The sequence below is a fragment of the Micropterus salmoides genome, unplaced genomic scaffold, assembly GCF_014851395.1.
Source record: "Micropterus salmoides isolate LMB-PRFRI ecotype aquatic unplaced genomic scaffold, ASM1485139v1 Ms_hic_scaffold_2, whole genome shotgun sequence".
Taxonomy (NCBI): Eukaryota; Metazoa; Chordata; class Actinopteri; order Centrarchiformes; family Centrarchidae; genus Micropterus; species Micropterus salmoides.
Genome location: NW_024041150.1, coordinates 33,612,013 through 33,636,636, shown reverse-complemented (window position 1 = coordinate 33,636,636; position 24,624 = coordinate 33,612,013). Strand labels below are relative to the sequence as shown.

At 41.6% G+C, this 24,624-nt stretch overlaps 1 protein-coding gene across 2 annotated transcripts in view; it reads left to right on the top strand.

The window, feature by feature from the left end:
- exoc6b (exocyst complex component 6B) overlaps positions 1–24,624 on the top strand; it is a 104,647-nt gene that overhangs the window by 15,554 nt on the left and 64,469 nt on the right. For both annotated transcript variants that reach the window (XM_038732506.1, XM_038732507.1), the window contains exons 5-9: positions 615–660; positions 2,356–2,560; positions 11,628–11,807; positions 16,275–16,343; positions 24,512–24,595. In XM_038732506.1, the coding sequence (XP_038588434.1) occupies positions 615–660; positions 2,356–2,560; positions 11,628–11,807; positions 16,275–16,343; positions 24,512–24,595 (584 nt within the window). The remainder of the gene's footprint in view (positions 1–614; positions 661–2,355; positions 2,561–11,627; positions 11,808–16,274; positions 16,344–24,511; positions 24,596–24,624) is intronic.

Genomic DNA, 24,624 nt, shown 5'->3' with positions numbered 1-24,624 from the left:
ATGAAATGGACAGCGTGGAATACTTTTCGGCTCATATTTGAGTCCTTAACTTTGTGTTTAAGGTCTGTTTTCTGCTCCGCTCATATGTGCAAACATATAGACCAGTAGTCGACAACACTTTGATAGCAGCAAAAAAATATATATATTACCAGCTGGTTCTGAAACGGATATGACAGCAAAAGTTACTCACATAATCACTTCCTCTTAAGTGATTGTGCCTACAAAATAAAAGCGTGTGAATGTTTTGCAGATTTTTGCAGCAGCTTTTTAATTTAGAGCTTTTACTTTGAAAAGTTCTGAAGGAAATTTAAAAGAGTCTTTGGCTTGCTTGACACACCTCTGAAAGCCATCTGACAACGTGAGATTGCTGATTCCCCTGAATGACAAAAGCAGGAACACTCCTGCACATGCTCAATTGTGAAACATAATACGATCTCTTTACAATCAATTTGTTGAAAAAGGAAGAAAAAAAATACTAGTGCAAGTGAGAAATGATCACGCAACCCTCCAAACGTGAGTTTGTGACCAACTGAACTAATTGCACAAACAGTAAAAGTTACAATGTAACAATCGCAGCTTTCTTTTGCTTCATCTGTCTTTGCTTTCCCCCATAGTCCTGGAGATGTACAGCAGACTTCAGGAACAGATGAAGGCCAAAAGGTATGTTACTGATTCTGTTATAAATTTTATAAAATTTCCTAAATTCACAACACAGGGCTGGAACAATAATAATAATAATAATTAATGTAATATAATTCTCCTCAATAACAATATAATAAATGTTCACTATAGCATCAATAAATATTTGATTTAATTAATTTGAATCACGAAAGAATTAGCCCTCAAGTTTTCTATTAAGATAATTATTATGTTAAAGAGAAGTTACTAATCATATTTTTTACAAAAAAGATTTGATCTTGTTTTGAATGTTCTACCTCAGATTTATGAAGTGATCCACTGTTTGGCATCAAGTGTTTGTCCCATTCTGACCATAAAGAAAAGCTTAACCACACAATTAACCATCTGGTTTCTTCAATTTTCACTCAGGAGCAAAAATCAGCTTTTAAACTTGAAAGAAATAATGACATCGACATTTATCGTGATAACAATATGATAACGTTTTTGGCCATATCGCCCAGCCCTACTTGGGTGTGTAGATGACGTTTTCTCCAGAAAGAGGCTTAAACATTTTTAGTGACCGCTCCCATATCAGCTCAGGTTTGTAGTCTATGCAGAAGGCATGGGAGAGGGTCTTGATGTGCTGACCGTTGGCTGTGAAAACTGGTTCTTCTGGGGCATTGAATGGTGCTTTTGGAGCCGGCTCGTTGGCTCTGGACTCGCGCTCCTGGATAGGAAGTGGACTCTTTCTTCAGAGTTGCTGAGAGAGGAATGCAATCCTGGGTCTGTTTTGAGACATGATGAGCAGATGGTGGAAAGCATGACAGATGGAAAAATTCTCCACTCACATGTTAACCTTCTCCAGTGAAACATTCAAAATTCTCCTTTAGTGTCAGGAAGCAACAGGCTTAACGGGAAATGTGGTTCTAATTTGTGAGGAACCACAAGTTGTTTGTAACTGTAATCTTGTGTGTTTTTTAAGGTGAATATTCACAGACTTTCTACACTGTGACTCCTTTAACGTGCATTTGAATATCTAGCTAATGGTGCATTTTCAAACTTTTTTTGACCACTGTTTCTGAACTGGCTGCCACTAGATGGAGCGAGAGCGCTTGGAATATGGACTCAGATTGCTTCACCCTGTGCCTTTTCTTCCCTCCCTGCCCTTGGCCTGACCTGTAGACAGAAGTCTGGTTGGTCATAAATTTGTCGTTTGTTTGTGTGTTTTTCTACTTCTCTGTCCTGCGGCTGCTGGGCTCGCAGAGAGCAGGGAGAGGTCAGCCAACAGCGACTGCTCCGCCAGAGGGAAAGTTTGTGTGAGAGATGCAGTGGAGTGAAGTGGAGTAAAGTGTTTGGGGGATATTGTATTGCCAAAGATCCCTGAGGTGTATCTGAGTGCGTTTATTTCTGTGTGTGTTTTTCTGCTTGATTTTAGTCATGCATCTGACAGCCAGGAAGTTGTTGTATTGCTGTGTGTTTGTTAGTTTTGCCAGAGTTTCCTCCCGTAACCTGGCATCTGCACAAATGTCCTACAAAGCTGCATTGGCTGTGTGAGGGCAGGGAGTCTTAACTCCCAAACAAAATCAAATGTAGCATTGGACAAGTTTAATCTTAACCTGAAGTTTAAATGGAGTTCATAAGAAACCAATCGGCTGTATGATTGGATAAATAAATTAAGTGGACCTTTTCAAATGCTTTGTATTTGTGTATTTGTGTGTGTGTGTGTGTGTGTGTTAGGTACTACCCGGCACTGCGGACGTTGGAGCAGCTGGAGCATACGTGTCTTCCCAGGGCGGGCCAGTACAGGTTCTGCTCCATCATGGCGGAAAACATCCCTAAACTGAGGACGCAGATCCGGGACACGGCCATGACGCAGCTGAGAGACTTCCTGGAGAGCATTCGGAAACATTCTGACAAGATAGGAGAGGCTGCCATCAGACAGGTACGCTAAACACACGTCAGCGTACGCTTAGAGGCACACTTTGGGCTGATGGACATGACTGTCTGGGCTCAAGCAGAGATGAGCAGCGGGCTACAGAGGGCTTTCTAACGCCACATCCCCAAAACTGTTTATCAACACTTTTTAAATGAAAAAAATAAAATGACTGTCGAAATCTCGCACGTGTTGCCAAGTGCTCTCAGAATGAGTTTGCAGTATTCATGTCCTGCAGCACAAATATAACTAAATATAAGTCTGTACTATTAACTGTGACACATTTGGAAAGGATCAATGCTGCTTACAACGACAACCGCGCATAAAGACGCAAACCCTTTCCTTGAAAAAGCCTATGGTGCGCCACACACACACACACAGCAACAAGAGTCTAAAAGCTCTGTACTTCTGCATAGCGCTGCTTTGAGCAAACACCATGATAACATTCTGATGTTCAGCAGGTATAAGGTTTGCTATGTTCCCAATAAACGCTAAACACAAAGTTCACCTGGGGCTGATGGGAATGTCAATAGGTTTGCAGGTGTTTGGTGATAAATCGAGTACATTTTGAGATGATAGATAAAAAAATCAAAGGATCACCAATGTGATTAAAATTCTCCCTGCGGGGGAAATTGTTTTGTGTACCAAATTTCATGGCAATCCATTAAATGGTTATTCCAACCTGGACCAGAGTGGTGGAACGACCGGCGGACATCCATCCCTAGACACATGCATCATCTACCCTTCTGTTACAACACTTGCAACTTGAGCTGTTAAATGCTGATGATGCCCAGGGAAGAAGTCATCTTTACCACTGACACTGCGGTAAAGCTGCAGATAGCAATCAGTGCAGAATACTTGTGTTGTGATCAGACAGTCACAAAACTGTTCAATTTTCAGTGTTCATAGTAGTTTATATTTCAAATAACTAATGTAATATGTGTGTGTGTGTGTGTGTGAGTGTGAGTCTACCTGCTTCAGTCTTTAACTGCTACATCAGTGCGCTCGTCTGTGTGTGTACTTGCTGATAACGACTGTACAGTGTTACAGGCTCTTAAGCAACAATTGGATTTTGTTTTCCATCGTGTGTCTTTCTCTCTCTGTCTGTTAATCAGAAGCAGCCTGTGTGTCTGTGGTTCCACTGCCAGTAAACAAGCATGTAGGCGCTGCAGGAGACGCCATGGCTTGTCAATGAACGTGTGTGTGTGTGTGTGTGTGTGTGTGCGCGCGTGCACTCGCATGCAGAGGCCCTGCTTTTCAGCACTTACCTAATTGTTGTTCTCTTTTCCAAGGCCAAGGACGTTACATGTGAGTATGTCTGTTTGTGTGTTTTGTGTTCTCTTGTGGCATCCATAGTTCTAAGTGAGGCCTCATGTTTATTTGTGTGCCTCCATTATTGGGGGAATGTTGTTTCATGGGAATCGCAGGATGAAGGGGAAGGATGGGAATAAGGAAGGAGCGGTTTGACAACAGACCGTTGAGCGGATGGAGACTCTGAGAAAAGTGGCTGCACAAGTCTGTTGTGTAGTATATTCTTGTAACAACTTCCTCCGTTATTAATTTAGCAGAAACTGACTCTTCACATAGACCCAAAAGTCTAAGATGCGTATCTCATAATAACTGCTACATTCCTGGTTTGAATTTTCCCTTTGTACCACTCACTCACTCACTCACTCTCCCTCTCTCCTGCGTTATCAAAGAGTAGTATCAGAGTTGGGTTGGCTGCGGCTCAGGAGCTAGAGCAGGTTGCTCACTAATCACAGGGTTGATCCTCCGCTCCTCTTGTCCACATGTTGGAGTGTCCTTGAGGAAGACACTAGAGCCCAAATTGCTCCTGAATGGCAGACACAAGGAGTTTATGTCGTCCGTGCATTTATAGCTAAATGTACAGTCAGTGGCCACTTTATTATGTACATCTTTGTACACCTGCTTGTTATTGCAGATATCTGTTTTTCTTGCCCACATTGTTGTTTAAATGCCACAGCCTACTTTTGGAGTGTTGTTGCTGAGCATAGCTGTTTGCATCCCTTCACGAGCCGTGTCACAAAGCACGTCACACCTCTGAAGCTGGTTCCACAAACGTGACGCTGATTTCAGTCATCAGATCTTGGTCCAGTAGAACGGATTTATCCTGCAGATTGATTTGTTTGTTTTGTCCTCTAGATGTCACTAGAGGCTCATATCTCACTCATAATTCAAAACATTGCTGTTTCTGGTTTACCTGTGATAAAGGTCCTCTTGCAAGCAACACGCCAACTCATTCATTCATTTAAGTTGGAGGTAAGATGTAACAGATGCAGATGCCTACAGAACACGACGGTATGAAAATGATCTGAATCGTGTGCTACAGCTTTCACAGTCACCAGATCTCAACCCAGTTGAACACCTGGGAGACTCTGGAGCGACATGCCAAACACCACCATCCCAAATCAGGGAGTTCCTGGAACGTTGAGAATCTATGACATTTAAGATGTTCTGGAGGCCTGTGGCTCCTAACACCTTACGAATGTTTGTTAATTCTTTATTATGTCATCCACCTGTTGGTTAAAACATTTCTTTTTACTCCTATACTGAAGGGGAAAGTGACAAAATCTTTTCTCCAAGATATAGAAGCACTTTAAAGTACAGCTAATGCAGAGGAATTTGTCTTCAGATGACCCTCACACGCACCACAAGTAATCTCCTCGTATCGCTTCACATCCACACACTTTGAATCCTTCAGTGACTCTTAGGTAGGTGTGTGTGTGTGTGTGTGGGGGGGGGTACCACAATTTGAGAGTCACTGACATAGAAAATCCGCTTGCAGTCACTGAAGAAGCTAACCACTAACTCCTCTAACCACTAATTACAAGGGAGATTATGGAAACCCCAGTGGTCCGGCAGTCCTGATACTGATACTGGGATTATGTTGTATCAAATGTTTGGCTCAGAGCGCTCACACTCAGTCAGAAGCCGTGTGTGTGTGTGTGTGTGTGTGTGTGTGTGTGTGTGTGTGTGTGTGGACAAACAAATTAGAAGTTCTTCTTTCCTTTCTTTTGTCCTTCCTTCACCATTTTTTTTTTTTTTTTTTTTTTTTCTGTCTCTCCATCTCTGTTTCTCTCAGACAGCGTGTCTCTCTGGTGTGCTCTGTTCCAAATTAGCTCTAACTCTCTGCACCCAGTCGTCGTTACAACTCCCTCGACCGAGGATGTGAAAATAAATAGATCTGGGGGAGGAGGGAGGAGGAGATGGAGGGAGGAGACGGAGGAGAGCACAGGACTTACAATGGAGCTATTGTTTGCTGCCACATGCCCATAGAAGAAGAGGAGGAGGAAGAGGGATGAGGGAGGAAGATGAGTGGAGAAGAAGAAAGCGAAGAGGGAGAGAAGAGGGGGGGGGGGTTTAAAGGGAAGAGGAACAAGATGGAGAAAATGATGGTTGAAGAGGAAGGAACACGTGAAGGGGGGGTGAAAGAAGATCGATAGGGAGGCAGAGGATGATGAAGAAGATAACAGGATAGAAGAGGAAGACACTGGAAGTAAAGTGAAAGAGGGAAGACAGGAGTCAGGGTGTCATGGTAAAGGGGTGGACTAGGATAATTCAAAGAGGATGAGAGGTAGGTGAAGAAGACAAAAGTAAAGGAAGGAAGGTGAATGGAGAACGTGGAGAAGAGAGGGGGGGGGAGGGAGAGGGATGAGTGAGGAGGAGCTTGAGTGGACAGTGAAAGAGAAAGAGAGACAGAAAATGGATGAGCAGTTAGAGGTAAAGGAGGAGGAAGCAAGGCCGTGTTCAGGCAGACTTTAGCATGATTAATAGAAAGACAAACTTTTTATGATTCCACATTCTCAAAAGTGATTATTTGCTGCTTTTCTTGCTCTCACATTTTAGCACATCATTTTTGGGGTTTACCATTGTTGGTTGGGCAAAATAAGACACTTAAAGATGCCACATTGTGCTCTAGGATATTGTGACGGGCAGTTTTCAGTGTTTGCTGATAGATATAGATGGAAAGATGAATCGAGAATATAATGAGCAAGTGAATCGATAAAGAAAATAATCATTAGTTGCAGTCCTGAGGCCACTTCCTGGTAGATTGTTTGTAACATGAATGGGGTGATTTCGTTTTTTGCCTGGCGATGGTTAAGACGGGATACAATTGTATTTTATCGTATCACCTTGCCCAAACCAAGCTTTCTGAAGGAGGGCGGAAAGGAAAAGGTGAAGAAGGATGGGATGAAAACATGGAGGGGGAGGAGGAGAAGAAGAAAGAGAGGGACAAGATACAGAAGGATAAAAAAGGAAAGAGGAGAGGAATCTTGAAGCACAATCTCATGCAAATGTCTTTGTCTCTCCCATCATTTGTCATTTCCCTCCCTCTCCCTTACTCTGTCACCCCCCCCCCCCCCCCCAAGATGTCCGTCTGTCTTTCTCTCCTTCACTCTTTCCATCTCCTCATCTTTCCATCCTCTTTCCTGCTCTTGCTCCTTTTTTTTTTTTCTTTTATTCAGCAAAAGATGAGTTCAGAGCTTCTGCTGTGTATTCGGTAGTTTCTCACACACACACACACACACACACACACACACACACACACACACACACTAATGGGAAACAGATTGTTGGGCCTGTGAAGTGGAAGAAGATTGATTACCTGTATCTAGTTACTGAACACACACACATGCATGCACGTGCAGCGAGGGTGGCGGAGGGCACGCGCTGGGCCGGTGTATTGAACCATCACAGGGAAAAAACGAAAATAGACTGTTATTGGCCGTTGTGTCAGTCACTCTGCATGTGTAATGCTCCACAGTTCACTGCCAGCGGACACCGTTATTTCTGGTTCGAAGTCTGCCTGCCAAAAAGTGATCTATAGTAGGGATGTCCCAGTCAGGTTTTTGCCGCTGATCCGAGTCATTTAGTACGGAGTATTTTTCTGTACAAATTGCCGAGTTTATATTTATACTTTACTACATTATACAGCTGTGCAGTGTACTTTGACTTCAAACAAAACAAACTTTTTTTTCAATACTTCTACAAACCCCTTTTTAATTTTTTCCACAGTAAACCAAACTTCTCAAACACATCAGTGTTTAATATCGTCTTAACACAAAGCACAAGACGGACTGAATATCACCACAATCAGTCGACTCTGTGTAGTGGGCTGATTCAAAGTGCTGGACCCAGGAACAAATCCTGTTGCTGTTGCAGATTGTCACTGTGGATATCATTTATTTACACTGACGGAGGCTGCATCAGGAACCGCATTGCTGTGGTACCCAGAGGTTTCCGTGGGACAACCCTAATGTGTTAAATAAAAACAAAACAATACAAAAAAAAAAAGAAAGACATGCTGACTTTACTCAAGCTGTCAAATAGGGCTGCAACTTACAATTATTTGCAGTATCGATTAATATGTGGATTTTATTTTTTCTCGATTCGATAAGTCATTGGGTACAGAAAATTGTGAAAAATGTCGATCTGTGTGTCCCAAAGCCCCAGGTGACGTCCTTAAGTCCACAACCCAAATATATTCAGCTTACTGTCATATTTTTTTTTTTTTTAGGACTCAAAGCAATTTATCGATTATCAAAATAGTTGGCGATTAATTTAATATTTGACAACTAATTGGCTTTAAATCTCAGCACTTTGTACATTTGTGTCAGAATTCACTTTTTTTTTCTAATTGTACATCACTGTAAACAGTGTTAGCCAAAGGGCTAGTTTTTACTGTGTTCCTTGGTGAGGAGTTAGATTAGCCAATAAAACAAACGGTAAACTCTCAACATGTAAAATCATCTTCTTGGATTCAGCATGCAGCTTGTAAATGTTTTGTCCCTCGGTTAAACAAACAAATGCTGTCAAATACCTCGGTTTGTTCAAATCTTGACATTAAGTACATCTTTTGTCTATTTTTCTTCAGTTGGTGGCATTGGAGGTTGTTTTGGAAAACCGCTTTACCGCTGGCAGTTATTACTTATTAATGTTAATTACATTTATCATTTTCCCAAAACAAGGGTCCACACTGTCAATACATCAACCTCCATTTCCTTTTCAGTGAATGCCGGGGCGGACACCTGCAACTGTCCCGCAATAAGCAGCCTGTTGAAACCGCTTGTCAACAAATAGATCACTACAACTTTACTCTTTCACTTGCAATTTTTGTCATTTTCTGCATTTAAGCCGCAGATACACACCGAAGACTGGAAATTGCTTTGAAGTTTGCCAAAGAAGCCGCACAGCACATATTTAAGTTGGGGCTACCTTGTGTTGTTGCCACAGTGTAATCTCAGCTACTTTAAAAATATTTGCAATAAATGGATTATAGTGTGGCTCTGATTCTGGTCCTCATCTACAGCAGGTTGTTCTCGCTTCCTCTCAAGCAATTTACATTCTTGTTCCTCCTCCATTGCCATCTTCTTTTCACCTGCTGTCCTCTTCTTCTTCACCACCTTTCCTTTACTCTTTTCTCCTTCTCCTCATTTTCCCTTCGTCCCGTACGTCATTCTCCATCCACTTCTTCCCCCCCATGTTTTCCTCTGCTACTCTCACGCTTTTCCTATGGGACCGTGCACAAGAGGATGACGCACATTCCCGCACTTGAGCTTCAAGTGCCACACCGAAAGCCTCCTGTGAAGAGAGGCAACAAAAGTCGGGGTTAAAAAGGTTCCTGTTTGCAACAAAACTTGGTATTGTGTGGTGGGTAAGAATGAATGGTGGTAAGTGTATACAGTATGCCAGTGGATGCCTCAAGACACACATACACCTGTTTTAGTGACGTAGGTGCTGACGTGCGTATCTGCAGCTTCGCGTACTGTAAGAAAGATGCTTTTCTGTGTCATTCACTCCCTCTCTCATGTCTGTCTTTCATGGGTTGCTGTCTTTTGAGGTCTCGTTATGTTAATTTGTGTGTGGAAAGAAAGCAAACCGCCATTTGATGGATTAGAAAGGAATGCCACGCAGAGAAAAAGACTAGAGGTCTGTGCCATTTCTTTTTTTTGTGTGTGAAGTTTCTCATAGATTATTCTGTTGTTCTGTCAGTATGTTAAATAGTTTCGGTTAACGGAGTCTTGAAGAATTGGTTATAAAAGACTCATTCCTGAGAGGATTTTAGAGCTTGTATGTCAGCGGAGGGCACAGCTTGGCGCGTTTCTGTGTTCCCCCCCACTCATTTTGTTTGCACTTATTGTCTTAAATGACTCATTATTATTCTACGTGTGTGTGTGTGTGTGTGTGTGTGTGTGTGTGAGTGCATGTTTGTGGGCATTAGATCAAAGATGGCATTGTGTTTTTCCCAGCCTCACTGATATTGTGTTCTTCCAGGTCTGTGCGTTTCCACCCTCCTATGAACACCAGTTTTTCTCATTACCGTTGTCATTAAAGGCGCAAATCGAGGAGCTTGAAGTCTCTGATGAATTTTTTTGACGTCCTTATCGACAGATTTAAGTCCACGAGGTAGGCTACGTGCTGGCACTGGCGAGCAGAGGAAGCCACGGCATTCTCGTAGAACCTGAGGCGGATCTGGGTGTGGATGGAAAGATGCTCTCAGCTTGAACCCCCCCACCCCCCCACACCCCCACCATTACAGAATGAGCAGTCAAACCTAACGTAAAGACTTGGTAGCGTTTGATGAACAAATCCCAAAAAATCGACATATTCATGTTCAGATATTGCCGTTGTATTAAAAAGAATACAAAACCAAAGTATGGCGACGATGACACAGAGTCTAACTATAGAAAATTATGCTTTCCTACAGAAGAAAGAATTTGGCTTGGCCATCCCTCTAAGAAACAAGACTCTGTTTTCATTTTGTGTTGGATACAAGCCTCCATTAATATCTAACCAAAACTTCCTGTTTGATTATTTTTTATTTTTAGTATTCCTTTTCCAACACTGCCGCAGAGGGAGCAGGGGGTATGCATCATTTCCCACAATGCTTCCCCAAATATTGACATAGACAGGACACAGTTTGCATCAGATATTACATTGCAGTTTGCATTGTTCTGTTTCAAAATCTTTCCATCTGAGACTGCGTTTCCTTCTGTCTTTGCCCCACCTTCTTTTATGTCTGTTTATTTTGAGAAACTTTGCTGATGGATCATTGCTCCATTATCCAAATGTATGCTACGTTTAAATCAGCCTGTTTTAAAATAGACATACGTTCTGAAGTTTGAAATGATTTTGTATCAAATTCATAAATTTTTTTTTGTTGTTTTCCTCTGTAATTTTGTGATGCGGCTCAATTCAAGACGCTGTGTAAACGGATCTCTTTCAGATACTTAGCTTAAATATATATAAATGTTACTAACAAACCTAAATGTAAATGCAAGTTCTGATGAACAAAGGCATAACTAAACCATGTAAGCTGTCTCACTTTAAGGTCCTGAGCGCTAATTTTATGCGCTTTGTTTTCTGTTTCATTGACTCTTCATCCTTCCTGTTCTGCCCTTCCTGTCTTGCCATTTTCCCTCTGGTGTATTCTTAGGTGCTTTGGTAAATCACTTTTATAGGTCGTTTCCATGGGTATTTTAATGGGACAGGGAGTGGCAGGTTATCCTTAAAGGTCTCAACCAGTGACCTTGTTGCACCATCCGCAATTTCTAAGCTTCTCCCGAAAACTGAAATGGGGAATTTGGGCAAATGTGAGTTGTTATTGCTCCTCAGAGGATGAAGACGTTTTTTTCTTATGCGAGTTGTCTTAAAGCTGTTTGCATGTCTTAGTCCCTTTTTGCTTTCTGGTGCATTTTTAGTTCTCTCTCTGCCCTATAAAGTGTAACGCAAGCGCATGTCAAGACAGCTACAAAGGAGTTTCATTGCATACGGTGTATCATTGTTGCGAGTAAACATCTGGTTTTGGTGTCAGACCCTTGAAATCAAAGAGCTCCTACTGCTATGAAGTTACGCCAGAAGCCATATGCAACAAGTTCCCCTTCCTCTTCTGTTGCTTTTGAAAAGTGACTTGGGGAAATGTTGGAAATAACTAAAGTAGAAGCAAACAAAGCAGGTAAACAGGGAGACGGCACGCCCCCAAAGAAAAATCAGTTTCAAGGTTTGAGTTTGCCCTCTGTGGCTATCTGATGTGTATTTCTGTGTTGTACTTCAGGCCCAGTTACAGCGCTCATTGGACAGCTCGGTCTCCGTACAGCCAAGGGCCCTGATTGGCCGACGCAGCAGAAAGGAGGCGGCGGCGGTAAACACGGACGGCTACGCACAGGGTGGCAGTCCAGTGTCAGAACAGGACTCCGGCATCCTGGATGTTGAGGATGAAGAGGAGGACGATGAAGTGAGAAAACTGCAACCACACATGCAAACACATGAAAGTATTGGAGCGGCGTGACCCTCCGATTGTTTGATATTACCTCATTTGAAGAAGGTTTTAAGAGCTTTAGAAGAAAGCAAAGAAAGAAAACCACTTGCATCGCGGACGTAATGTTAGATTTTGTAACAGCGTTTGTCTCGAATGCAAAATGTGTCCAACTGGTGCATCCCATTCTTCTCTGATTGGTTGTTGGCAATGTTCATGATACAGTTAACAGTTGCCGATTGCCGCAGTCCTGATCTAACCTCTGATGGGTTTCCCTTCCAAATGGCGGGGTGGATGAATCCACCCGATAATCCTATATTCTGGCCTCAGCTTTGTCTTTTTCCTCTTTACTCTGATCTCCTTCTTTTTTCTTTCATCTCTTCCATCTGTCCCTTCTTGCCCTAGGCTCACCTTATCTCCTACCCTCTTTCCTTTCTTTTCCTTTCCATATAAATCTCTAAATCCATATCATAAGTGGTTTGGGGAATTTGTGGTGGATCTGCTCACTTTTGTTACTAGGTCTCGATTCGGTTTATACAGTTCCTTATCGGGGTTGCGTTGGTTTCATGCTTGGGATGCACCGAAATGAAAATTCTTGGTCGAAACCGAATATAATTAAATAATTTGCCAAATATCGAACAAGTACATTCACATATTTCCATTTAATTTTTTTTACATTGCATAAATTTAATAGTCAAAATGTACTATTTACTCTGTGTTTCCCACAGGATTTGGAGAGACTATGGTAGATGGGTCCGAGGCCCGAGAGGGTCCAGTAAAGTAAATTACATGTGTCCATTTACTTTTAATGGACACAGGTAATATGTTTTATACTTTCTGTGAATATAATCCATTTAATCTTATTTCCATACGGTATAGACACCTTATTTTGAAAAACGGGCGTTGTCACATGTGTATCCTTGCGCTACATTCATCAAGTCCAACCCAATATGATAAATAATGTTGTATGTGGTCCTCGTATCGCGTAACATGAAGACTTCTTAGCTTCTCTTCAGGTAGGAGACTCATACAGCAACACTTGTCTTTGTAAAGAGAGAAGTCAATAACGTGGACAGGAATAAGAAATGTGCATCGCAGCAGATGCTCTGATGCAGAGAGGCCTGCAGTCAGTTAGTAGGTTTAGGTTCACTGTCTTGCTCAAGCAGGCTTTGAGAGACTTGTCAGATAATAAACTTTCGGAAGTGATATTGCATCATTTTAAGCCTCATCGTCCACGTGCAAGCACATCAATAACATGTTTAAAGACTGTCCGAAAGATGAACTTCTGTCCTCATTACAAGATGGACTCAAAGCGTTTTGGCACTGAACTCTTCAAGTCGTCCCTCGCGGGATCAAAAGTCCCCTTTTCTGCCCTTATTGTTCACACTCAAGGAAAGCAAAGTACAATGAAGTTGAAGAGAATAGAGCTGAACTTGTCACCCCCGTGCTGCCATTCTCTTTTAAGGTCCCTGTCGTCCCCTTGCCTTATTTACGTCCTGTAAACTTGACTCAACCCTCTTCACGGGAAGACCTTGGCTCGAACAAAGGCCTGACCCCACGGTCGCCAGGGTTACGACCGCTTTGGCGCCGATGGTTGGCATCACCTCCAGCCATCGGCGTCCCTTCTCCTCACGCCATCCCTGCCCCTGCCATGTCTTTCCCTTTCCTTCCCTTCGTTTACAGTCGTCCCCTGTGTGTCTGTATCCTCTTTTTCTTTGCTCCCTTTGTTCCTTACTTGGCCTTTTTCTCCTCTTTTCTTACCTCGACTATTTTTCTCGTCCCGTCTTTTTAGTTCACTCTCCCGTTTCTGTCTGCTCTTCTCTTGCCCTTTCTGTGCTTTCCTTATTTAGCTTTTTCATTTACTCTCTTGTCTTTGATTGTCTTTTCTTTTGTCTCTTCTTTCCCTCTTCCATCTCTTTCTTTTCATCTGTCTTTCTTTCGGTTTCTGGTTTGTTCCTCATCAACTTACCTTTTCTCCATTTTCTTTTTTTCTTCATTATCATTCATTTTCATTCTTTAATCTTTAAACTACATGTACCTGCTTGTATCTCTCTTTCTCTTTTCCGTATCCATCCCTCCGTCCTTAAATGGTATGTCTCGTTGTTTGTTCATATTGTTTCAGGACTCTGTGTGCAGTTACATCAAAGCTGGCATTGTGCTACGCCTCCAATGATTTTTTACAGAAAGCAAACTTTCCAGAGGGCAAGAGGGTGTGTGTGTGTGTGTGTGTGTGTGTGTGTGTGTATTGCCGCTGGGTTGTTCTCCGGAAGACGGAGGATGTGGGTAGAGAGGAAGGAATGGAATGTGGGATGCTTGAACGGAGGGATAGATGGAAAGAAAAGGAGGTATGAACGGCTGGTGATACCTTCAGAAGACTTTCAGACAAAATAATGAAGTGCTGCAGAATGCGTTCCTCCTCTCTCCATCTCTCTCGTGTTTCTATGGCTGCGTTCGAAAAGCCTTTTTTTGCTTAGGAAGGTTCCTAACTGAGTGAAGTGACCCCGGAAGTATTTCAGTGGCAGCCACGATAATGCAACGCACGTTCTCAATCTCAAACGATGAAATCCATTGACCACATTTAGCAAAATCCTTGCAATACAGACGCACATTATTAATAAGACTCACAATTACCTTCTTTCTTTTGGCTTTTTTGTAATCTAATACTGTTTCAACACCATTTTGTGAGGGGTTGTCAAAATAAGCCATTAAGTGTTTCTACAATAAAAAATAAATAAATCACCAACCAAGACGGATAAAGGTTGATCACCATGTAAGTTACCATTGGCTATTAAGCCTTTTCTCTCTTAGCCATAACTTGCTAATATGCATATATCTTAAACTGTCAACAATAACTGAGACCCACGCGAGCTTTCTTGTAACATGATCAGAGTGAGGATTTATGTTGTACCGTGTAGCGTCACGTTATGTATTACAGCCTTCAGCAATATCATCAATTGATTTTACTTTCGGTCACAGATGCCGACACTCTCGCCTTAATAAAGGCAAAGATCAAGCTGGATGACCTCTACAGTAGGAGTTTCCTCACACACTGATTTATTTGTGGCGCTGATCACCACAGATTGATTTTCGATTGATTTTGTTACTATTTAAAATGGCTAAAATCGTATTTGAGCTCCACGCAGTGCATATATTCTCTCAGCCTCCCCTCGCTCGCCACAGTTACGCTGTCATTCTGTGGGAAACACTGTATTTACATACAATTGGTATTCATCTTGTTAAATAGGCCTATAGTTGGGCAGGAGGGTGAGTGATCATTCTCAATGTGACAACCCTGTCCATTATTTTGTGACTGGTACCTTATCTGCCTTTTTGCTATCTTGGATATGAAGTAATATTTTCCACCGTGTTGTCCACCTTTAGATGGCGTGCATTACAACAACACGGGGTGCAGTGTCAAAGATGCGCTTTTTGTAGTCCATCTTCAGAACATTGTAGTTTCATCACGGCAGGTCACGTCAGTAACATCCGCCGTCGCATAATTACGTCGCTTAGAAAAGAGCAGTCGGATTCTCTGAGCCCCGCAGTCCTCTTTTCCTAAGTCCTTACGGATTCTCCCTCACATCTTTCCTCGACCTCATGACGTTTTCCATCGACGTCAAGGAAAGGAGGTTAGAAAAGGAGATTTATTTTACTTTTCGGATGCAGCCTATGTCTCTCTGTCAGTAAAGTTCAACTGGGGAGAAACTTGTTAACATTTAGAAAAGACGATTTCTGGAAACTACACACAAGCGGGAGCGTTACCATCGTTCCACAGCAGCCCTACTGACGAGGCTGCTTTCAGATGTGTCTGCAGACATATTTTGTTTGTCGGCCTCGTGAGTGCAGGCATCGGCACAGATTATCTCAAAATGCCAAATACTGGGCTGATTAATCAGCCGACAGTCTATTACTAACGCACAGAACGTGGAATGGCACAACTAGTGAGAACATAAATAAAGTGAGAAATGCTCAGAATCAGACTAAGAGACAAAAAAGAACAGAGCAGTTCTGTATCCTTATTTGGTCTACCACAAAAACACCAGGCACAGTATGATTAAGAGCATCTTTTGGAAGGGAGGGAAAGCCTGGAGCTTTGGACATTTTTGGGATTTTTGTCAAAATTGTTTCAAATTTTGGACGTTTCGTAAGAAAAAGGACTTTTTTTTTGTTTTCTGTTTCACAAACACACAACAGATTAATTTCTTTCTTTGTTTAATCACTGCTTGCTTTCTGTCTCTCACTTTCTCTTTAAATTTCAGTTTGCTTTATTTTCATGACATGTAAACACATATTTGTTGTCAAAACATTAAGGAACATAGTGGATAAAGAAAGCAATGGCAATAACCATACAGATGTTTTTGTATATAGGAAATAAGATCTATGAGCAGTTTTGTTAATAACGTGTACACATACATACATAACTTTACACATTGTTTCTCTCTGTAGGTCCCAGGAGCTCATGACTTGGTGGATTTCTCTCCAGTTTACCGCTGTCTGCATATCTATACTGTGCTGGTAAGTTAATCCTCATATTTGTTTCTTTCTCTCTCTCTTATCTCCTGAACTTTCATCTCTGTTGATGTTGTGTTTTCCTCTCCTGAACTTAAGCCACGAGCACTCTGGTTTGTAGCACATGTGAACAAGTCTATACTGTTTCGATGATCATGAGCTCTAACCAGGATTCATTCCTGTTATAAACAACTTCTAATATCTCCGACCCCACCATGCTAACAATTGCTAACTCACGCAACAGTGTTTTTTTGTTGTAAATCACATTTTAACTAATCAAACATTAGCCCAAACTCAAACGTCTGATTCTGTTTTGATTCGATAATTTTGTTTCCATTCTTTTTTTCCTCAGTATACATCAACAGTATACATTGTAATAGAATTCAAGTAAACTTTATAGTTGCATAAAATGAAACATCGTCTAGTCAGGTGAAGTTTAATGGAGGATAATGTAGGAGAAGTAGGTGTGTATTTGTGGATGCTCACTTTTATTTAGCAGTTAATGGGGAACGAAAAAGGCCATAACAGCTTCTTCTATTGATTTTTGAGAGAAAGCACAAGGGTCATAGAGTGTGGGAGATGTGAAAGTATTTCATCAAGGTAGATTTAACTTTTTATTGTGGTATCATTTAGGGCTGGGCGATATGGCCAAAAATGTTATCACAATAAAAACCTTTCATCTCATTCGATATCGATAATTATCACAATATGTTAAATCGTTATTTCTTTCAAGTTTAAAGGCTGATTTTTGCTCCTGAGTGAAAATTGAAGAAACCAGGTGGTTAATTATGTGTTTAAACTTTTCTTTATGGCCAGAATGGGACAAACATTCAAGCCAAACAGTGGATCACTTAACAAATCTGAAGGAGAACATAAAAAACTATTGTGACAAAAAAAAAAATTATCAAATATGATCAGTAAATCTTTTTTCAGTCGCTTTTCCTCAAAATAAATATTTTAATAATAGAAAAATTAATTGCTAATTTGTTCATGATTCAAATGAATTATAACAAATATTTATTGACAATATATTGAACATTTATTATATTGATATTGAGGAAAGTTATTTTGCGATAATTATCAATGTTTTTTTATTGCCCAGCCCTAGTATCAATATATATATTGTGATTCAGTGCATTCTGGGAATTGTTGCTAGATAAACTTTAGTGTGTTTTACACCTGACAAATTTGAATGCTTTATATATTCAACCATCCTTTAAATTCTGCTTATTCATTTGCAACATTACAATTACCTAATGCATCCAGAGGTATCACAGGAGGGGTAGCTACCTTTACAGAATAGGAGTTCCCTCGTCTCGTGGTGCACAGTGTGTCGCTACCGCAATATATATACAAGTTTTTATATATGATGCTGCAAGATGAGGCCTCCAGCTCGAGCCTGGCTTCACTCCAAACAGGCTGCGTGTGTGTGTGTGTGTGACATCTCAGTTAGAGCGAAAGCGACATGGGTGGAGGTGTTGACTGGGCCATGACTGGGTTAGTTGCACATTTGGGGTCTCTCTTGCAGTGTGTGTGTGCGCGTGTGTAGATGCCATGACCGGGCTAACACAGCCAGAGGGTCGGCTGTTTCTGTTCTGTGTGCGTTTGTCTCGGGGGGCTCTCTGGCAGGGGGACAGGAAGTGCATGAACTTTGACAGGAAGGAGAAAATGAACGGGCAAAAAGAGCGATGGAGGGGAGGGAGGGAGCAAAAAAAGGGAGAGTGAGGTTAGTGAAAGGGTAAGGGGGCGAGATGACAGAGGGAGTGTTGAAGCGGACGAATAAGAGATTGGGAGGGTACAGGGACCGGAGAGGAGGCCGAGAAGCGAGGTCAGAAGGGTTTAAAGGGGCGAGAACAGGGCAAATTTCATGGTGGTGAGGGAGGGAAGGGGTGTTGAAAAAGAGAGGGGAAAGAAATGACAACACATTTCAGTGTTTGGTTTTCCTCTTTAATGTTAGCATTGTGTGATACAGGAGTAAGGACGGCATGTTTAAGGTAGACGTGCTCCCATCAGGATTTTTTGGGCCTATCACCGATTGCTGAAAGCAGTATCAGCCGATACCAATCACTGTGTCTATTTGAAGCCTTTTATTTATCATGTAGCATTTATACAGTATACCTTATATTTATTTAATTAGTCCTAAAAAACAATGTATTAATTTTTAATTAATAGGTGATAAAGTATCATGAAAGACAACAAATTTATATGATCTTCATAAATTTACTTCAGCTATAAAAACTGCAACAAAAAAGGCCGTAGCCGAAATATTTAGGAGATAAAGGAGCACAGGCATCCTGAGTCGATGATAACCTCTGAAGCAGCCGCTTTTTGTTCTGGAAAGAGAGGTTCTGTGGGCTTTAGGGGGAGAGAGAGAGATAGGAAGCAGAGAGAGGGAGAGTGGGCTACAGAGAGGAGTCATAACAGTCATCTTTGAGATTAGAAAATATGGGAAATTTAAATAAATGAAAGTACAATGTTAATTCCACATTATACTGTTAGTATATTGTTAATATTACTTATTTCATATGGTTTACCACTAGCACCACTAGAATAATACAGGAGAATCTCGGGGAAAACGGGAGGGTCGACATGAGAGGAGTAGAGAAAGTAAATACGGCGGCATGCACACTAGCCTGCAAGTGTTTACACAGTACAAAATATTTTAATACAAATATTGAAACGAAAACTCTGTCAGTAGCTTTGTGTTTTTGCTTTGCATGACTGATGAGACTGAATCAGAAAGCCAAATCTGAGTGTCTGTGTCAACGCTTCATAAAGTCCTCCCACAGGGTCAGCGGCGTTTTCTAACAAACATCTTCAGATTCGCCGTTTTAATCTGGACGGGAGGCGGAACTATAGCAAAAGAGAGAGAGAGAGGCAGTCAGCTGATTGGGTGGTGCCTCTCTTTGCATCAGGGAAACTCAGTGTGGGTCAAGACAATTAAACTCTGGTAACGGGCGGCGTGTGTGAGATGAGCAGGACCGCGACAGTTTAACATGATCGCTCCTGCTTGTTGGTGCTAGCAAGCTTTGAAAACTGCTCAGACCACGTAGTGGAACCATTTAGCTGCTGTTGAAAATTTGTCTGGTAAGTATTGCATCGTCTGATCAGCCTTTTTAGAGACCACCGATCAAACTAGTTAAAGCCATTATCGGCCGATTGCGATTGGTGAACGATCGATCCGAGCACCCTTAGTTTAAGGAGTTTACCAAAACTGTGTGTATCTTCAAACTCTTAACAAATGGGTCAAGTGCATTTCCTTCCTGATTATTAAACATTTGCCAAGCATTTCAAATAAAAATCCAGTTGTTAGTGGTAAAGTCCACCATTCCTGCACTTAATTGAAATTAGGATTCACAAGAAAAGAGGCGTGCATGTACTCCAGTGTCACTGTTTTGATCTAATTGAATTACTGCTTATGCAAACTGAACATTTCCTGTTGCTGCTTCTTCACATTAAAAGCATTAAACACCGGGAGGGGGCTTTATTCTGCCTGGAAGGTCGGAAATCAACCTAAACGTGAAGGTTATGGTTTGGAACACAGGAAGTGATTTGTAATTCAAAGGCTACAACATGTGAAACTGCTCAAAAGATCCTTTAAATGAATTAAGGCCAGAGAGAGATGGGGAGCAACAGGAGGATGTTGAGAACAGATTAAATAGCTCCAAGGGAGGAGGAAAATAATGAGGAGTGAGACTTGTTTGAATGATTGAAGATGAAGGGAGCAGGGATGAAGGAGAGAGGGAAGGAATAGGGGGAATAAAGAGCAATAAGAGGAGAAGGTGAAGAAGAAAGAGAGAGAGAGAGAGAGAGAGGGGAGGGAGGTCACGGGCGAGGTTAAAGGGGCAAAAACAGGAAGACAAGGGTGAAAACAACACAGAGGGAGAGAGATTAGAGAGAGGGGGGTGACTACAGGGGTGAGAGAGGAGAGGAGACAGGCGGAGAAGAAAGAAAGAAAGGATGGGAGATGGGGGGGGGGGAGGGAAAGGAGTGTGTTCTGTCCCGGCAAGGTGTTGAAAGGTCTGGCCTCTTCACCTCTGAGGGCAGTCTCTCTCTCTCTTATTTATTTATTTATTTATTTATTTATTTATTTATATATATATAAAATTGCTGCAATAACTTAAGTTCTTTTAGTATTAAAATGTGAAAACAAGCTGGTGTTTTTTTTATTACACACACACACACACACACAGCTGAAACTGTTTTATCCATTAAGTGGCGTCGCAGCTGTTTGAATGACAGGCCATTGGGCAGAAATGTGGATTTACCATTAGAAAAGTAAACCAGAATGTCCAGCACAGTTTGCTGTACTGGGCAGGGGGATCGACTGGAAAATCATGAACACACACACACACACACACACAGTGTCACTGTTGAATGAGAATGATTTGTACTCACACAGGCACGTGCATGTAATGGTTTGATTTATTTTTCTAGTAAACCTGGATGTGGAATCCCATTTGCAATCAAGAACCACCACTTTCTCCACATTTCTTTTCTTCTTCTCCTCCATCCATTCTCCTGCTCTCTGCCTCCGTCTCTCCCTCTCTTTTCCGTGTTGAAAGTCCGTGATTTTCCAGCCGTGGTCGAGCCCCAACAATACCCCTTTGTTAGACTCTCGCACACGTACTGCACATTGAGAAATGTGGACAGAGTTGTGATCGATGTAAGCACGGGCATGTCCAACACACCGAGCTGAAGCAATTGGAGGGAAGCAGCAGCAGCAGCCAGTTCATCAGGCTGGTCAGACTGGGAGCTGTGAGCTGTGCCAGACCAGGGCAGCTGGAGTTCACAGAACAGCTCGGACACCACAGACATCAGTGGATTTGCTCAAGAGGGCAAAGTAAATCCACACACGGCTAAATTTGCACTGACCAGCTGAACTTTTACAGAACGGAGACCTGGATTGTCCAAAATAGAGGAAGCTATAATGCCTTAATTTCCATATTGCAACATTTATTTAACATCGTCTGTCGTGCAAACTTCTCTGCAAAAGAGGACTTCTTTGAGAACCGTTATGAGACAGGAGACGATTGTACAAATACGTCTGTTAGCGACCGAGGTAATTGGCATGATCAAAATGATGTACGAGCCTGAGATGAAAAGGCTGTTGTGACTGACAAGAGTTAGCTGTTCAGCAGAATAAATATGCTCAAACATTTAATCTGCTGAACTTGTTTTTACCTTTTTACTTTTTGTCTTTGTGTGTCTCTATTTATTAAAAAAAAATTCTTATCAACTTTTTAATTACTTTAAGGTTATTGTCTCTCATTTATTTGTATTCTCTTTGACCTCTTTTTTTCTCTTTTCTATGCTTTCTGCCTTCTCTGTGCTTGGTCCATAGTTCTCTCTCTGTATATCGCTTTGCCTCCGCTGTTTATGTAGCATTGCGGAGGACACGCACACAATCAAGGCCGTGTGTTTCACCTCTGTGCTCTCTCTCTCAGGAGAGTGAGCACAGTGCAATGAAGAGTTCACGGCCGTTCGATGTAGCTCGTGTGTTGAATACACATTGTTCAGCTGAGGGCCGAACAGGGAATTAAAGAACACAGTTTTGTCACCTCACAACATCAAACGTAAATGTAGTTCCATGTCTAGATTCATCAGGCTTCTCTTTGGGCTTGAGACTTGAACTCTTTAACAAACTGTGGGTGTCGAGCTGGACAGATGTGGGCATTCACCAGGCAGGAGGTGTTGAACCAAAATGATGATAGTGTTTCATTATGCAAAATGTGAGATTGAATGTTTTTGGAGCTTGACCTACGCAGAGGATTAAAAATCATGATGTCTTCCTACTTTTCTTTCTCAATTTCAAACCACTTTTACGTAACGTCCAGTGGTGGTAAAACACACTTTACATACCAACTAGTCAACAACACAAGAGAGTGAACGCTGCGCGGTTAGCTGCCGCTACTCTCCGGCTCCCTTTCAGTGTTTTTAGTCATTTTTAACTGCGGTCCTTGATTTTTACCATTTGACCGCTATGGTGTTTAGAGCCTTCAACTATGCCCTTCAACCACTCTGCCCCTCGCCTCTGGAAACTCCCTTCCAACAGACATTCGTAACATTAACTCACTTTCCATTTTTTTAAACTGGCATATCCAGCAACCAGACGTGTTTGTTGAATTCAGTGTCTCTATTTTTATTCCTATATCTTACTCTCTCCTATCATAGTGATAGCAGGTACTGGTCACCACACACATGTGCATATAATGTCACTACCAGAGCCCGGTGCTCGGCAGTGTAGTTATGTGTGCTGGTCTGCTCAGTAGGTAAGGGGGCACGTTATCTGCCCGGTCCTCATGGGCTCTTATCTCTGAGCTCACTGAAGCCTGTGGGCCCTGGTCTGGGCACTAGAAAGGCCACAAGTTTCTCACACACAGCAGAACGATAGATAAGAGAGAGAGCTTCTGTGTAATGGAAAGAAAAGATACGAGGTGGTTGAGTTTAGAAGGCTGACTGTGTTTCTGTGTGGTTTTAGTTTTGATGTCTGACCAGTGACGCCAACCAAAACGAAACAGTAACCAGTTCTAGTCATCAAAGACACTTTCTCTATCTCTCTCTTACTCACACTCTGTCATGTGCATAACCTTATCTCAACTTTCCCATCATTCAGCGGTTGTGACCTTTTGGTTTTATACCTCATTAAATTCATCCTGCCCTAAAAACTGCCTCAAACAACTCATCTGGCTGCATACCTCGCAGCTGTCAACGGTGAGGTGCAGCTGCACAGTTTGGACAGCATGTTAAGTTTTCCAGTTTAGCTGAAAGAGTATGAAGTGGTTATCCTGACAGCTGAAACGGTATTAAACGGAAATGTTGAGACATAAGATTCAATAGCACCAATATTTTGACACAAATTTAAACAAATTTGGCTTTTGCTTAACCTTTTTATTCTATTAAAGGGTATCCTTTAATAGAATATATTGTATTCTATTAAAGGATATTATATATATATAATATTTTATTCTATTAAAGGGTATCCTAAAAGTCGGGTCATAAAAGATCTTCGCTAGTTCTGTGAAATCCTAGCTATTGAATGACACATGAGGAGGAAAAAGGTCCAGTGTGTAATATTTTGACAGAAGTGCAATATAAGATCCATAACTATGTTTTCAGTGGTGTATAAAGACCTTACATAATGAACCGTTATGTTTGTATTACATTTAGAATGAGCCATTTCTATCTACAAACACCGCAGGTCCTCTTACATGGACATCGTCATGTTGCGCCGCCATGTTTCTACAGTCGCCCAAACGGACAACACACAGAGTGCGTTTCGTCACTACGTTAAACACCTGTGAAGAAGAACAAGTAACGTTGGTAGTCGACTGGTTTATTAGAAGTAAGAAAAGAAGAGAAATTTGGGCAAATAGAGGACCATACGCAGTATTTAGCACAAGAGCTGACAGAGCGCGTCGGCCACTGGAGCTTCTCCTGGGCGCTTGGAAAGGGAGGGGCTGAGATGTGCGTTCATGTGGTGTCTGAATAATCAGAATATTTTTTTCCTCCCTAAATCTTTATTTCATAAAGAGAAATAAAGTGTACATGGGACATAAAGAAGTATACAGAACTTTGATTTGTGCAAAATATTGCATATACCTATTTTGCAAACATGATAACATAATTTGTTATAACGTTTGCATGTCCATGTAGAGTGAACTAGATGTCTGCGTGTTGTTTATACGCTCTAATAATGCTAATCCAACACATCTATGTAGTAGCGTCCATGTTGATTCCACATTCTGACTTAAGAGCATATGAACACACACTGAAGTCGGAAGAACGACTTCACAACTCTGGAAATGAGACCATCTGAGGAGCAAGTGAATGCAGGCAGAGGGGCTAAAAAATCGGATGGTTTCAGTTTTTCTTTTTTTTTTATGTGGGTAGTATAAAAAATTAGTTTGTATAGTGCCAGCATCTTGTCATGTTGCAGGTTGTTGCCATGATTACAAATAAATGGAAAATGGGAGAGAAATAACCTCACAAACTCCACATTCATCATCATTTAGGCTGAAGAAGAAGGCTTTTGCCAGCTTTGTTTCATCTCTTAAAACTGGATTTAAATTATGTTCCATTGTACCATTGTAATGGTTTTAACAAGACATTTGGGTTTCTCAAACACTCGTACACCCTGTTCCAGCCATCCTTACCTGTAATTTGTGTTTTAGGGTTTGCGTGATGTGTTTGAGAACTACTACAGAAAGCAGAGGAGGAAACAGGCTCGCCTTGTGCTGCAGCCCCACTCTAACATGGTACGACCCTGCACCGTCACTGTGTGTTT